Source organism: Fistularia commersonii, chromosome 31 (assembly GCF_037954325.1).
Source record: "Fistularia commersonii isolate RoL2024-O1a breed Wild chromosome 31, RoL_Fcom_v1.0, whole genome shotgun sequence".
Taxonomy (NCBI): domain Eukaryota; kingdom Metazoa; phylum Chordata; class Actinopteri; order Syngnathiformes; family Fistulariidae; genus Fistularia; species Fistularia commersonii.
Genome location: NC_141314.1, coordinates 5,313,215 through 5,330,029, shown reverse-complemented (window position 1 = coordinate 5,330,029; position 16,815 = coordinate 5,313,215). Strand labels below are relative to the sequence as shown.

General features: G+C 44.7%; 2 protein-coding genes across 2 annotated transcripts; both read right to left on the bottom strand.

The window, feature by feature from the left end:
• Nucleotides 1-5,574: 5,574 nt before the first annotated feature.
• Nucleotides 5,575-10,468, bottom strand: LOC147215662 (E3 ubiquitin-protein ligase TRIM21-like). Its single transcript, XM_086178743.1, has 2 exons — nucleotides 10,407-10,468; nucleotides 5,575-9,216 (listed from the first exon to the last, which is right to left on the bottom strand). The coding sequence occupies exon 2, from the start codon at nucleotides 9,205-9,207 to the stop codon at nucleotides 7,570-7,572; it is 1,638 nt and encodes a 545-aa protein (XP_086034869.1). The 5' UTR covers nucleotides 9,208-9,216; nucleotides 10,407-10,468; the 3' UTR covers nucleotides 5,575-7,569.
• A 3,599-nt stretch (nucleotides 10,469-14,067) lies between these two features.
• LOC147215661 (E3 ubiquitin-protein ligase TRIM11-like) lies at nucleotides 14,068-15,885 on the bottom strand. The gene has a single exon (XM_086178920.1). The coding sequence runs from the start codon at nucleotides 15,875-15,877 to the stop codon at nucleotides 14,234-14,236; it is 1,644 nt and encodes a 547-aa protein (XP_086035046.1). The 5' UTR covers nucleotides 15,878-15,885; the 3' UTR covers nucleotides 14,068-14,233.
• Between the last annotated feature and the right edge of the window lie 930 nt (nucleotides 15,886-16,815).

The following is a 16,815-nucleotide window of genomic DNA, read 5'->3' as shown; positions in this document are numbered from 1 at the left end:
AACATGCGATCCCGACTCTATGACCAGTTATATTCTACATCTGCCTGTAAAACCACTATGAAATACTTCCTCGTCTCTGGCTAGAAAAATATTGACGGGAATTTTGACAGTAACAGCAGGAAAACAGGTTGTCTATGAAGCCTGAAGTGAGAAGATACAGTTCAGAACATAATTTAAATACTTAAACCTTTGGTGAGAGACAGTTAAAATAACAAAAGGACCTGCTGTAATTTCTTCATTGCTCCTTACAACTTGGCTTTTGTAACCTTTGAGCAAATCCCAGTATTTAATATGACCAGAGTTTATCTCATTTCCGATGATGAGGGTCAGAACAAGGACAGAATATCAGGAACTTCCTGTGGCAGCATTTGTATTCTTACTCATGTAGAGAAAGTTTAGGCAGTTGGACTCACCTGGGTTTGACTTGTAGGCCGAGATCTGGATGGTTTTCTGTTCTTCAGCCTGAGACGGAGAGAATCCGCCTGCTGCCACCACTTTGTCTGTCTGACAGTCTTCTTTCTCTTCAGAGTTTTGACTTGGCAGGGAGAAGGGAGGAGTTTGCACTGAAGATTGACTGTTGAAGAATTCTACATTCAGTATCTTTTGTAAGTACATTGCTACACAAGAAATCTTTGTTGTTGTTTGTCTCTTTGCTATTTGGATTTTTTTAGCATAAGATCATTAATTCTCATTGAATTTTCACCTTCATGTGGTGGAGGATTTTTGTGGGACCGATGTTGTCAGGAGGAGCAGCGTCTTGTAGGGTTTCCCATGTAAAAGTGATCCTAGGTGAATGTCCAGAATAAGAACGATTCATGGAAGACTGATGACAAATGATGACAGACGGCAACAAGGAACCTTGTCCGGGTGATAAAGACTGGGGCTCCCTCCAGCAGTAAGGTCTATTAGATGGTGCTTGATGGGAAGTTTCTGGTAGCCAGGCCTTGGACTGTGGTTCTCAGGTGGCCACGGCCCCAGGGGACAATGTGGTGCTCACACCGTGAAGGTTTACCAGCAGTAGGGATAGACATTAGGCTTGGGTGTAATGTATTTCAAGCAGCAGCCAAAGGTGGAGACCTCCGCTTACTTGCCCTCGGCATTATGAACAGGCTTTCGGTACATGGAATCTGCACTGGCTCTTTAACCAAATGAATGGGGGTGAGGGTTTGGGGGGGCGATTATCCTGAGAGATAAGGAGAAGAGTAGAGACATCCAGTTTCAAATATCAATATTTCTGTCCTGCCAAGACAAGATTCTCTTTTTTTCAGCCACTCCCTCTAAATGATAAGCTTTCACTGTCACTTTAGGTATATTGCAAGGTTCCTGCAGATGGGATGAGTTTGAACTGGAGCCTTTGTGTTGAAGGAATCTACATTCCAATATGTGTCTTCATCTGAAGATAATGGTAGCGTTTTGACAGCGTTTTGATGCAGGGACTACAATTTAAATCGTCACTACAAGATGAAACACGCGGAGAAATACAAAAGCCTTTGTGATGCTGACTTGTCAGTGGGATCAGAAGCTTTGCTAGTTAAGCTGAAAGAGCAGCAAGGCCTTTTTACCAAGCATCAAGCATCCATGGATGTGGAAACTAATGTAAAGATCTAAAAAGGCGCAACATACCTTCTCTGTGCTTCTACGGGCAAAAGCAAATACTTTATCTGTAGTACTTTTTCTAAGCATGAAACCATGCTGCTTGTTCCTCATGCACATTTCTGCTTACAGTCCAGTTTGTACTATTCTTTAACATTAACTCGTATGGCTCATCAACTTCATTCCTCTATAGATCCTGAAATTCTGCACATCTCCCTTGTTCCAGAAAGTGGGCACCAGTAGACTTCTTCTTCATTCCTCATGCATGTCCTCACTCAATGAGATCCTGTTTGATTTTTTTAACCAGAAACTAATTGCCATCTCCTCTATACACTTCCATACAACTACAGGTACCTGTATATCATACCTGTACCTGCACCTGTATACCCTTTCACTCTTCACTCTCTTCAGTGCCGTCCTGACTTCACCATTACTAATCTCTGCTTCTTCGTTGTCAACAACGGTTCATCAGCTCTTCAAAAAACTCTTTCAATCACCCCATCACTTTTCTGGCACCTGTCAATACACTTCCCTGTGTATCTCTAATCACTTGAACCTGCTACATGTACTCGATCTCTCTGTTTGGCCACCCTGTATAAATTATTGTTTCTCTCCCTGGATACCAAATGAGCATACAAGTCATCATATGCCCTTTATTTGGCCTTTGCACCTCTACCTTTACCATGTGCTGCATCTTCCCATACTATGTCTGATCTCCTCAGTCCCCTCAGTGTCCAACTTTACTAACCTCTTTCTCTGTATATACTCAATCACTTCTGTACTCCTCCACCAAGTCCCCTCATCTCCATTCCTTCCAGACAACACCCCAAGTACTCTCCTACCTGTCTCACATTTGTTGTAGTTGTCCAGTCATTTGGAAGCTCTCCCTGACCAGCCAGAACTTTTCTCAACTCCTCCCTGAAAACAATACAGCACTTCTTGTGTTTCAGCTTCAACCACTTCACCCTTTGCTCTGCATTTGTCCTCTTCATCTTCCTTGTTTCCAGACTCATCTGACAAACCACCATCTTACGTTATCTGGCTACACTCTCACCTACCACTACTTTGCAGTCAGTGATCTCCTTCAGACTGCATCTTCTATACAAGATGTAGTCTACCTGGGTGCTTCTACTACCGCTCTTATAAGCCGGTGCTCAAATTCCCGACTCTTCTGGAAAAAACTGTGTTCACTACGGCCATTTCCATGCTTCTTGCAAAGTCTACCACCATGTGACCCTCTAAGTTTTCATCCTGCATTCCAAACCTGCCCGTCACTTCTTCGTCATCTCTTTTGCCATTCATGTGGCTTTCTTGATGTGGCTCCTGCAGAAGGGAGGAGATTTTCCTGAAACTCGATTGTTGAAGGATTCTACATTGTAATATAGAAATTTACACTTCATCTTTTAGATTTTTCTAACGATAAGAAGCATTGACCTCTAATTGATATTTAATCCCCCTGTGATTGTCACCTCAGTGCTGTCGAGGAGTTGGTGTCGGCATGATCTTGGGAGCGATGTTGTCTGGGGGATCAGCCTCTTGTAGGGTCTCCCATGGCAAAATGGTCCTCACCACCTGCAGAGATAGACATCAGTCTTGGGTACAATGTATTACAGGCAGCAGACAAAAGTGGAGACCTACACTTAATTGCCCTCAGCGTTGTGAACAGGTTTCAGGTACATCCAATGTCACACCTCTATTCTGGAGGGAGCCAGAGCTGGTGCAATGATAAAGATGTACCAGCTTGAAATAGTCAAACTCTCCTCCATACATAGTGCTGGATCTTTAACCAAGTTCGTGGAGGGGGGGAGGGGGGATTATCCTGAGAGCTAGGAAGAAGAGCAGAGACATTTAGATGCAAATCTCCATATTTCTGTCCGGCCAAGAGAGACTTCTTCTGTTGCAGCCACTCGCTCTGCCAAAAATACTTTCACTTTCACTTCAACAATCAAGAATCAGGAATCAAGATTTTTTTAATTGTCATCGTGCAGGCACAGGGAAATTTGCAATGAAAGCTCTTGCCTCGGATTATGTACAGGTTTTTATTAAAATAAAAAGACAGACAAGTTATTGACACAGTATGTCGTTATATACTGTTCATGATGTGAATGGTGTGAAGGGTGATATGAATATGAATGAGTTTAAAGTGCAGAAACTTAGTGCAAGGTATTGTCTTGTCGGGAGGTGGAGGGGTTGTCAGCAGGGTTGCAATTTATTAGTGTGTGTGTGGGTCCAGGTGTGAATGTGAGTGCTCTGCCAGGGGAAGGGGTGTGGTAGCCTGCAAGGGATGGAGGGTTTTACAACTCTTAGGAAGAAACTGTTTTCGTGGGTATTGATTGTCCTGTACCGCTTTTCCACAAACAGGCTGTTGCCCGGGTAGGTGTGATCCATTGCAATGCTCATAGCCTTCTTCTGCATCCGGGCATCGTAGATGGAGCCGTGATCCGGAAAAAGGCAATGCCCTGTGCCGTTCTCACCACCTGGACTAACTCCTCCTTAACTCCTTTCAAGTTGAAGTCCTTCTGAGGTTCCTGTACTTTTTGCAGAGAGCCTGGATCATTTTTCTCATTTGGTTTTGACAAAGAATGATTTTGTCAGACACTCATCAACAATATATTCGAGGAAAACAATACAAAAAAAAGCAAAAGTGTTGTGCACTGTTCTACTCTAGTCTCACACGGGGCGCAGTGAGTATACCTAGAATTAGTTATCAGACTAGAAATAACTAACAATCACCAATGATGATTATTAGTTATCAAAGTTCTTAGAATATCATTAACTCAATGATAATACCGACCTCACTCAGGGCACCACCAGCAAAGCTGGAAAATAATAACTAAAGAGTGGAATAAAGTCTCAAAAAAAGGGTATTTATCTAAAAATGCCAAGATTTGATATATTCCAGTAGTCGGGCCAGGAGGACGTCGAGCTTAGAACCACGGCTCGGCGGGAAAAAATTGTCCTTGAATTTTCCAACAGACAGCCACCTCTTGTGCACTGTGTAGCTGTTAGATCATCGTTTCAGATCCAACCCACAGATATAAACGCGTTGATGACGTCACAGCATTGTCTACATCATAGAAGGAGACTAGATGCTGGTCGTGATCCGCAAAAAATACCCCCACAATCTGAGGGTGAGACGTGAGGGAAAGAAGAAATGGAGGAGCAGCACTGCAAAATTATGATCTTCATTGATCAAGTGTAAAGTCCAGAAACACTCCTGAGCTCTGAATTTGAGCACCCCTTTCCTCTTCATGGACTCTTTAGCAACTCCTATAATCCATTTAGGATTTCTTCCAACATGAACCTGGAAGTAAAATCTGCCTGAGGAGAAACTCTGCTTTCCCAAGACACATTAATATGAGAAAACTCTCGTTGGTTTTCTGGAAGATTCCTCCTCACATCACTATAATGGACAGATGTAAAGCCTTGAGTTTAGTGTTTGGGAAGCAGATTGCAGTGTTGAAGGAGTACAACTTAAAATGTCATTACCAGATTAAACATGCAGAGAAATACAAAATCTTAGTGATGCTGGCTGGACAAAGACATTATAATTTTGCTAGCTGAGCTGAAATAGCAACAAGGCTTTTTTGTCAAGCTTCTTTAAGGTCCAACTGAGCACACAAGTCATCATATGGACTTTGTTTGGATTTTGTCACATCTGCCTTCACCTTGCGCCTCATCTCCTGTAGTGGTTAGTGCTTCACTCTCAAAGCCAGACCTTCTCTGGTTGGATCCTGATTCGGAGGCGGGGGGCTGTCACTGAATGACAGAGTGATTCACTGTTGTCAATACATCATTCAGACAAACAACCATTCACTCTCTCATGACACATTATGTAGAGAAATTCAGCCATTCACTTCCTCGTCCACATGACAGGGTGAACAAGCTGGATTCCTTGGCTGCTCATAAGGACTCTGCAGACTTTTCAACACAAACACACATGTGAGCACCAATAATAGACCACAAGCACGGGCTGTTTCTTGAATATTTTTTATTATAATGTATTCCTGAGCTAATATTTCAGTTCCGCCAGTGATTTCTATCATGTTTCTGATATTTGGCTGATATCCCACTGAGGTTCCTGTATTTCTGCGGTGACCTTGGATAATTTTTTCTAATTTTCTTCTTTGCCCCACAGATCAATGATAAAAAATATTAGAGGAAAAAAAAATATATACAAGTGAAGATCCATATATGGATGTTGGTCATGATCCCTGGTCATGATCCACAAACCCCCACAATCTGAGGGCCAGACCTGAGGGAGACACGGACTGGAAGATACTCATAAGCGCAATAATGATCTTCATTGATCAAGTGTAAAGTCCAGAAACCCTTCTGTTGTCTGAAGTCGAGCCCCCCTTTCCTGTTGAAGGACTCTCTCACAACCCCATTTAGGTTTTTTCCAACATGAACCAGGAAGTAAAATGTGTCTGAGGGGAAACTCTGCTTTCTGAAGACACAAAAACATTTGGAAAATCTCTGTGGGTTTTCTGGAAGATTCCTCTTCACATCCCTATGATTGACTTGTTTCCCATCTTCAGAAAGGAGGAGTTCAGGGTGAGCTGTATCAGGATCCAGAGTCACATCCACCTCAAACTGCTGCAGATGCTTCATCTCAACATCAATCACCTTCCTCCATCTTTACTATCTCCATTCCTTACAGACAACACCATCCTCCCTTTTCAGCTTCCACCACTTCGTCCTCTGCCGTGCCTTCGTCCTCTTCATCTTCCTTTTCAACAGGTTCATTCCACAAACTGCCCTTCTGTGTTTTGCGGCTACACTCTCACTGACTTTGCAGTCACTGATCTTCAGATTACATCTTCTATACAACATCTAGTCTACCTGTACTTGTATGCTCTGATTGCCGGTTTCATAAGTTACCCTTCTTGAAAAATTTGAGTTCACGACAGCCATTGCAACGTCTACCACCATCTGTCCCTCTGTGTTGCTATCCTGGAATCCAAAGCTGCCCATCGTCTCTTTTGCCATTGAAGTATCACACCTTCAAACCCCATCATCAGACTCCTTCGTCTTTCTGACACTGTTTTCACCTCCAGAACATTCCTAACAACCTCCTCTTTCAAGATGACCCCGATTATCCGAATATTTTAGCTCCAACAGTCCTGCTGAGGTTCCTGTCTTTCTGCGGTGACCTCTGATGATTTTCTACTTTGCTGTTACATTATGTAACATTACAGTCATTTAGCAGACGCTTTTATCCAGAGCAACTTACAAAAAGTGCAATTCAGCCACCGAAGATCCAAATACCAGTGGTCGGTATTCAGAAGGCACCAGACTACCAAATAGCATCTCAAAACCATATACATACATACATTCATTTCTTCGTTTTTTTTTTTTTGGGGGGGTGGGGGGGGGTGGCGCGAAGTGCAATTAGTGGAGTAGTGCATTGTGAAGAGGTATGTTTTCAGCTCACGGCGGAAGATGGGCAGTGACCCCGCTGTTCTGACCTTTGAGGAGCCAAGACCGAGAAGAGCCGAGACCGGTTCGATCGGCAGCCGGGGGCTCTGAGCGATGGGGTGGACGGTCGCCCGGAGGTGGCGGATCGAAGGGGACGGGTAGGGATTTGTGCCTTGACTATAACCTGGGGATAAAACGGGGCTGTCCCATTCACCGCCCGGTAGGCGAGCAACAGGGACTTGAACTTGATGCAGGTGGCTACCGGGAGCCGGTGTAGGGACATAAGAAGGGGAGTTGTGTGGGAGAATTTGGGACGGTTGAACACCAGGCGGGCTACCGCTTTCTGAAGAAGCTCCAGAGGACTGATGGTCACCGCTGGGGTACCGGCAAGGAGTAGGTTGTAGTAGTCAGTAGTCAACGATTTATGGATGTTGATGGTAAAGGTATCAACATTTCCTACTATGCAATCAATGATAGGATATCCCTTCAGTGATTTTTGAAATGGATGATTTTCCCAGGTGTACTGTGACCTATTGATCATTAGTTTGTGATCATTCAGGATGAAGCAGTTGGATTGAGAGGACAGATGATCAAAGGGGTGGCGTTACAACCTCCAGCACAAGATCCAGGATAGAAGAAGGGTTTGAGTTTGTCAGTGAAGTTGCATCTGGTGAAGGTGTAGATGAGAATTGCGTTATCTAGGTCATAGAAGGAGACCAGAGCCTTTTTGAGATCCACAAACACCCCCACTTTCTGAGGGTGAGACCTGAGAGAGAGAAGAACTGGTGGATCATCATAAGCAAAATAATGATATTCATTTATCAAACTTAAAGTCCAGAAACCCTCCTGAGGTCTGAGATTGAGCGCCTCCTTCCTCTTGATGGAATCTTCAGCAACTCCTATAATCCATTCAGGTTTTGTTCCAACATCAACCTTGAAGTAAAATCTACCTGAGGAGAAACTCTGCTTTCCTAAGACACAACCTTTTATTGTAAACCTCTCTGGTTTATCAGGAATATCCCTCCTCACATCACTATATTGGACTTGTTTCCCATCTTCAGACAGGAGGAGTTGAGGATGAGCTGTATCAGGATCCAGAGTCACATCCACCTCAAACTGCTGAAGACTCTTCATCTCAGCATCAATCACCTTCCTCATGTCTTCTCTGAGTGTTTCCTCCAGCTGAGACACTGCTCTCCCCAAAGACCCCTCAAAAGATGCTGGATGAACACTGACCTCTGTCCAGTCTCTGGTGTGTGGAGCCTCTTTCAGCTCCAAGAAGCTCTGCAGGAGGTGCAGGTGGTCTTCAGAGCATGAAAGCTGCTTCACCTCAGTGCTTCTGTCCATCAGCTGAGAGATTTCATCTTCCAGCTGGTGGATCAAGTCATCTGTCTGTCTCCTCTTCCTTCTCAGGTCTTCTTCAGTGGTCTGGAGGAACTCCTTCAGACTCCTCTCAACGGACTCTTTCAGAGCAGTGAAGACCTGAATCCCTTCTTCTTTCTTTCTGGCAGCATCGATCTCACTGAGGCTGATTGTTTGTTCCATCTGTAGAACCTTCTGTTGTCTCTCCTGGATCATCAGCTGGATCCGTGCATTGGTCTTCACCAGCTCAGCTTTCTTTGCTTGACCTTCTTCATTCAGAGGAACAACAAGATGAGCCCGGTGGTCTGAGTAGGTGCAGTGGACGCAGATACAAGTCTGATCAGACTGGCAGAAGAGCTCTAGAGGTTTTTGGTGCTTCTCACACATCCTGCCTTCTAGGTTCTCCACAGAGTGGACCAGCTGGTGTCTTCTCAGGGCTGGAACTGTCATATGAGGCTCCAGGTGAGTCTCACAGTAAGAAACCAGACACACCAGGCAGGACTTCAGGGCCTTCAGTTTGGTTCCAGAACAGATGTCACAAGAAATTTCTCCTGTTTTGGCAACTCTTTTCTCTGAGCTGCTGCTGGCTTTCTGTAGTTTGAACTCAGCGACCATCTTACGGATCAGAGTGTTGACCTGCAACTCAGGTTTTATAAGGAAATACTTGTTGCACGAAGGACAGTGTTCAGGGCTGTTTCCATCCCATTGTTGATCAATGCATGTTCTGCAGAAGTTGTGTCCACATGGTGTGCTGACTGGATCAGTGAAGACGTCCAGACAGATTGGGCACATATACTGATCTTCATGCGTCAGCACCCTGGATGTAGACATATTCCGACCCTGAGGATAAGAATGTCAAAGATGAATCTTAGGTGGGATTGGTGAAGCTTAATGCTAATTGTTCGATGACTAAAGGAGGAACGGCAAGTTGTCCATTGGTCACGTAGACTGTAGAGAGGTCCTAAAAGGCTTTGACCCTCAGAACTAAACTGAGAAAGGAGCATCTATTAACAGTGGATATACTCTCTGAGAATCTCAACCCATGAAATGATCCTCATAGCCTTCCCGGTTTGATCAATTTGGTCTAATAACAATTCAACAGTTATACCATGCAAACACCTTCTCACCTTTGGAGTAGCTGAGGTGCTAATCATTATTTCATTTTTTTAGCAGCTGAACTCTGTCGATATCACACTGTAGATCCACTGTCTAGAAAACTGAAAGTCAAATTGCAGCCATTTTAAGTGCATGACATTTCCCCTTCTCTGTGTCCAGTTGTATTCTACATCTGAGTGTAAAACCGGTATAAGGTACTTCCTTGTCTCCGGGCCAAACAAAGGTGACAGGAATGTTGTTTATGGTAACAGCAGGAAAACGGGTTGTCCAACAAGCCTGATGTAAAAGCTACAGTTTAGAACAGAACTTCTCATAGCCTTCCCAGTAACTATTCAAGAGTTTCACCATGCAAACACCATCTCACCTTTGGAGTGGCTGAGGTGCTAATCATTCTTTTATTTTTTTAGCAGCTGAACTCGATATCACTGTGTGGATCCACTGTCTAGAAAACTAAAAATGTAAAATTCAGCCGTTTAAATTGTATGACATTTCCCCTACTCTGTGTCCAGTTGTATTCTACATCTGAGTGTAAACCGGTATAAAGTACTTCCTTGTCTCTGGGCTAAAAAAAAAGGTGCCAGCTCTTTCAGGAATGTTGTTTATGGCAACAGCAGGAAAACTGGTTGTCCAACAAGCCTGATGTAAAAGATACAGTTTAGAACAGAACTTCAACCCTTACACTTGAAGTGAGAGCCACTCAAAATTATAAAAGAATGTACTGTAACTACATTGTTACTCATTACATCTTAGCTTTTGTAAACTTTGAGCAAATCCTAATAATTTAATTTGACCGGAGTTTACCTCAGTTCCTATGCTGTGGATCAAAACCAAGACGGAAGGACGGGAAATTCCTATGGCATCATTTGTATTCTTGCTCATGTAGAGACGGAGAAAGTCTTTGCGGTTGGACTCACCTGGTTTTAGCTCTTTGTTGTTCAGCCTGAGATGGAGAGAACCGTCCTGCTGCAGCCACTTTTTCTGTCTGGCAGTCTTCCTTTCACTTTTGGGCTTTTACTTGACTCCTGCAGAAGGGAGGAGTTTGCACTGAAGGTTGACCGTTGAAGAATTCTGCAGTCCAATGTTTCTGTAAGTACACTGATACAAAAGAAGTCATCTGTTTATCACTTGGATTTTTTAGCATCAGATCATTGACCCCATTGTCCGCATGATATACAGATCTACATTGTCAGGAGGATCAACCTCTTGTAGGGTTTCTCATGTAAAAGTGGTTATAGGTGAAGGTCCAAAATGAGAATAATTTGTAGAAGCCTGATGATGGATGATGACAGTAGGCAAAAAGGAACCCTTGTCTGGATGATAGAGACTTGTTCCCATCCAGCAGATGGTGATTGATGGGAAATTCCTGTTTGCCAGGCCTTGGCCTATGGTGCTTGGGTGGGCACAGCCCTAGAAGACACTGTGGAGCTCACAGTGTGAAGGTTCAACATGGGTAGGGATAGACATTAGACATCAGGCTTGGGTGCAATATATTTCAGACAGCAGACAAAGGTGGAGACTACTTGCCCTCAGCATTGTGAAAAGACTTTATGTAGATTGAATGTCACCTCTCTGTTGGGGAGGGAGCTAGTGATGGAGATGTACCAGCTTGAAACAGTCAGGACTCTCCAAACAACGCACTGGATATCTAACCTGATTTGTGGAGGGGGTGTGGCTTATCCTGAGAGATGGGGAGCAGAGCAGTGACATCCAGACATCCATTTTTTCAGCCACTCCTTCTACCAGAAAAACGTTCACTTTCACTTCAAGTATATGACATGGCTCCTGCAGATGGGAGGAAATGCCCTGAAGTATTTCTGTTGAAGTAATCTCCATTCCAATATGTGTCTTCATATGCAGATACCGGTAGCCTTTTGACAGCAGATGCAGGGAACGCAAGTTAAATTTTCATTACCAGATGAAACATAGAGAGGAAAACAAAAACCTTTGTGATGTTGACTGGTCAGTGAGATCAGAAGCTTTGCTTGTTTGGCTGCAAGAGCAGTAAAGCTTTTCAACCAAGCTTCAACCATCCAAGGATGCAACGACCAAGACCATCTTTGAGGTTACCTCCAAAATAAAAATACATAGCAATTCATTCTCTCAGGGGTTTCTCTCTCTCTCTCTCACTCACACACACACACACACACACACACACACACACAAATGGGAGGTAATTTGATGGGTTGTTCCGACTGAAGGGGGGTTTTCTCTTCCCCAACGACATAGGTGGTGGAGTTGTTTCTGATGCTCCTTCTGAGTGACAGGCTACATGACTTGGCGAGTTTGATCTTCATTCTTGCCCAAGCCATCAACTCATTCTTCCTTTTCAGCAATGGGGTTGTACATGGTGTTGTCCGGAGGAAGCTAGTGATGTCGTCCATGGCACTCCTCAATGAGGATAGCCTCCGATCAGGTGGTAGTTGGATCCCCTCAACCATTTGTCTTGCTCAATGGGGATGGCCTCAAATGCTACCATGAACAAGACTGGAAAAATGGCACATCCCATTGCAATCCCCACGTGTAGCAGCTACCACCCTGGTGTTAAGTCTTGGAGGGCAAAGCACATCTGTGGGTTGTTAAAAGTGGACGTAATCAGGTTCTTTATGCAAGGGACCCTTACCCCCCTTTGCTATTCTGATGGAATAAGCAATTTCTTCCAGGTAGTTCTCTTTAGGTGCCACAACAGCTCTAGCACTTTGGGGCAGTTCTTGTAGAGTTTTAGGGGCCAGGGGTGGAAGGGGAGCTTGCTTTCTTAATGACTGGTTTAAATCACTGACCTTGGGAGGAACGGTGTTGAATTCAGCTGTTAGTGAAAAGGGCCAAGGCACATACCCTTGTGTTGCTAAGGGGATGTTTCTTAATGGGTCACTGTATTGCCTTCTGGTATGCTGTTCCATCTACTCCCTTCTTGTTTCAAGCTTCCCACTCTTCTCCTCCAGCAGCTGTCTGAAATGCATAAAACGGTCTTTGTAGAAGCTGGTTTGCTCTTTTTACTTCTTTCAACTCTGCGAAGCCTGGCTAGTCTTTGCTGTTGGTGCCTTTGCACAAGCTGGGTGATGTCCTTTTCCCTCCTTCCTTCTTTGATTGCGGGAGTTCTCCGTTTGAGGATATGTTCACCGAACCTGTCCTTACAGGTCCGGTATATTATGTACCCAAAAGGTTAAGCTGGGCTTCATCGCCTCCAGGCAACGCTTCCTCCAGTGTCTTTGTAAGGTGTGAATCAAACGTATGCCTTGCCTCTGCAATGTTTGATTTTGGCCAGTGGTCCTTTTTCTCATTGGCCTCTTGGTCTCTGCACATGGCTCTCCTCTGTGTGCGGTGGTGGGGACTTGGTTTTGTTGATCACACCCTCCGCCCGGGGGCTTCCTTCTTCTGTGCCCTTCAAACCTTCGGCAACATTGAGTCCATCAGCGATGTGGTTTACGATCAGGCTTTTGGTTCCTCGTGTCATACCCATTGGAGCTGTGGAAGTTTGCTGGTGGCCTTTCTGACCGCACCTTGATTTCCCCTGTTGTCTTCACGACCTCATTAATGTGCTCCCTTTTTCCCATCCACAAGCACACTTTTGGAGGATCTTTTCCTCGTTCTTTTGGGAGATTTGGTGATCTCATTGTCCATTTTTGTTGCTGTGCTTACTGCGGTGTTTGTCCTATATTAGGTCCATCTTCATCTCACCTCTTGGATGGCCTGCGGGTTTTTTTTCTCTTTTTGCTCTTTATAATAATTTCGGGTATCAGTTGTTAGTGGGTCAAGTGGTTTGGTTAACTACCCCTCCACTCCCTGCTGCCATCCAGTCTTTCCTGGCTGAACTCCAGTCTTCCCTGGTTGCCAACTGCTCTGTACACAGTAGTCCAGTAAAACCAGAACTTCAGTAAATGTATAGGTAGATGAAACTTTGTGCCGGGCATCTTTGCCTGTTGCATCTCCTCCAGTGGCCATTGGTGAGCTGCAGGGTCAACAGCTGCAGGGTTATCAGCCAGGTGCCACCGTTCATCAACGTTTCGCCCCTTTAATCCTGGATATCTACTTGTGATGGGGCAGTGAAAGGGACGTCTCCTTGTCACTCCTTGCAGCTGACAGGCGTTACCCACTGTTGTTGGGGTTAGTTCCTCTTTCCCCAGCATCCGTCTTTCCTCCTGAGCCAGAGCCAAACGGTGCCTTTCTCTACCTCCTCTGCCACCTCTTGAATTGCGTTTTTTCAGCTTCCCCCAGTCACTTCTAGGTCCCTCAAAAGGCACATGGTTTAGAGCCCCACAAAGGACCTGCATCCCACCTCAACAGGGTAGATGTTGGTCTTCCAGCCACTCCCCGACACTTGGCAGCCAACTTGGCAAATTTGGTCTTCTTGTGCTGGAAGGCGGCCTCAATCCCTTCCGCATGAGAAACTGAGTTTGATAAGGTATGCCAACCTTGCATTGGTGGACTAAGCAACAACGTCACAAACACACACGCACACATAGACATTTACACATCACCAAAAATAGATCAACTGCACTCACTGGTTGTTACCTCATTTGTATTTTCTTTTATTTGAATGTATTCACAAGCTAATTTTTTTTAGCTATTTAAGCTCCGGCAGTCATTCTGTGATTTTTCAGATGTCAGAGATGTCTTCTCTGAGTGTCTGGTCTCCCCTCAGACTCCTCAAAAGATGCTGGAAAACACTGACCTCTGTCCAGTCTGAGAAATAGTTGATTTTCCCAGTTGTACTGTGAGCTATTGATCATTAGCTTGTGATCATTCAGGATGAAGAAGTTTGATTGACAGGACAGATGATCAGAGGGGTGGAGTTACCACTTCCACCACAATACCCAGGACAGAAGAAGGGTTTGAGTTTGTCAGTGAAGTTGCATCCAGTGAAGGTGTAGATGAGAACTGCATTATTAACGTCATAGAAGGAGACCAAACCCTGGTCGTGATCCACAAACACCCCCACTTTCTGAGGGCGAGACCTGAGGGAGAAAAGGACTGGTGGACAAGCACAAGCGTAATAATAATTTTTAACATGGAAACGTAAAGTCCATGACCTGTCCCGAGGTCTGAGTTTGAGCACCTCCTTCCTCTTGATGGAATCTCCAGCAACTCCGATAATCCATTCAGGTGTTGTTCCAACATCAACCTTGAAGTAAAATCTACCTGAGGAGAAACTCTGCTTTCCCAAGACACAACCGTTTCTGGAAAACCTCTCTGGGTTATCAGGAAGATTCCTCTTCACAGCAGTATATTGGACTTGTTTCCCATCTTCAGACAGGAGGAGTTGAGGATGAGCTGTATCAGGATCCAGAGTCACATCCACCACAAACTGCTGAAGACGCTTCATCTCAGCATCAATCACCTTCCTCATGTCTTCTCCGAGTGTCTTCTCCAGCTGAGACACTGCTCTCCCCACAGACCCCTCAAAAGATGCTGGATGAACACTGACCTCTGTCCAGTCTCTGGTGTGTGGAGCCTCTTTCAGCTCCAGGAAGCTCTGCAGGAGGTGCAGGTGGTCTTCAGAGCATGAAAGCTGCTTCACCTCAGTGCTTCTGTCCATCAGCTGAGAGATTTCATCTTCCAGCTGGTGGATCAAGTCCTGTTTCTGTCTCCTCTTCCTTCTCAGGTCTTCTTCAATGGTCTGGAGGAACTCCTTCAGACTCCTCTCAACAGACTCTTTCAGAGCAGTGAAGACCTGAATCCCTTCTTCTTTCTTTCTGGCAGCGTCTTCCTCACTGAGGCTGATTGTTTGTTCCATCTGTAGAACCTTCTGTTGTCTCTCCTGGATCATCAGCTGGATGTCTTCATTGGTCTTCACCAGCTCAGCTTTCTTTGCTTCACTTTCTTCATTCAGAGGAACAACATGGTGAGCCCGGTGGTCTGAGCAGGTGCAGTGGATGCAGATACACGTCTGGTCAGTCTTGCAGAACACCTCTAGAGGTTTTTGGTGCTTCTCACACATCCTGCCTTCCAGGTTCTCCACAGGGTGGATCAGCTGGTGTCTTCTCAGGGCTGGAACTGTCATATGAGGCTCCAGGTGAGTCTCACAGTAAGACGCCAGACACACCAGGCAGGACCTCAGGGCCTTCAGTTTGGTTCCAGAACAGACGTCACAAGAAACTTCTCCTGCTTTGGCAACTGGTTTCTCTGAGCTGCTGCTGCTGCTGGCTTTCTGCAGTTTGAACTCAGCGACCATCTCACGGATCAGAGTGTTGACATGCAACTCAGGTTTTATAAAGAAATGCTTGTTGCACAAAGGACAGCGATGAGGGCTGTTTCCATCCCAGAGTTGATTGATGCATGTTCTGCAGAAGTTGTGTCCACATGGTGTGGTGACTGGATCAGTGAAGACGTCCAAACAGATAGGGCACATATACTGATCTTCATGCATCAGGACACTGGTTGCAGACATATCCCGACCCTGAGGATAAAAAAGTCAACAATGAAGTCTAGGAGAGATTGGTGAAGCTTAATGCTAACTGATCTATGGCCAAACAAAGGAATGGTAAGTTGGCGGTTGGTCACATGATCTAGGTCCTAAAAAATTTGAGCCCCAGATAAAAACGGGGAGAGAAGCAGCTGCTAAACACAGGAAAATGCTTCCTGAGACTCACAACCCATGAAATGATCCTTTAGCCCTCCCGGTTTGATCCATTTGGTCTGACAACTTTTCCAACGTAACACCATGAAAATGTCTTGTTTTCTTTGGAGTGGCTGAGGTGCTAAACATGACGTTAGTAGCTGAACTCTGCGGATCTCACTCTTCAGACCCACTTCCTGGAAGACTGAAAGTGAAACTGCGGCAGTTTTTTTTTTATTGCAACATGATTTCCTGACTCTGTGTCCAATTCAATCCTACAGCCGTGTGTCAATCTGGTATGATATATTCTTGTCGAAATCTTCTTGTCGTCAGCAAGAAGATTTCGACAAGAATTCACAATGACCTGAATGACTGAGAACCACCAGATTGGTATGGAATACTTCCTTGTCTCTGGGCTAAAAAAAAACATTGACGAGAACGTTGTTGACAGTAACAGCAGAAAGGTGGGTTATCAAAGAGGCCTGAAGTGAGAACATTGAGTTTAAAACTTAAATTAAACACATAAATCTTGTCTTTTGAAACAATCGAGTAAAATAAAGTCTTAGAAGGTGGTCTTACTTGAGTTTGACTCGCAGATGAGAACTGGATGGTTGGGTTTTCGTCAGAGAATCCTCCTGCTGCAGCAACTCTCTCTGCCTAAAATACTTTCACTTTCACGCTTAAGTGTATGACGTGGCTTCCGCAGAAGGGAGGAGTTTGCCCTGAAGCTTTACTGTTGAAGGATTCTACATTCCAATTTATCTTCTTCT

Coding starts and splice junctions, on each gene's coding strand:
- LOC147215662 (XM_086178743.1), bottom strand. CDS start 9,207: ATGTCTACATCCAGGGTGCTGACGCATGAAGATCAGTATATGTGCCCA.
- LOC147215661 (XM_086178920.1), bottom strand. CDS start 15,877: ATGTCTGCAACCAGTGTCCTGATGCATGAAGATCAGTATATGTGCCCT.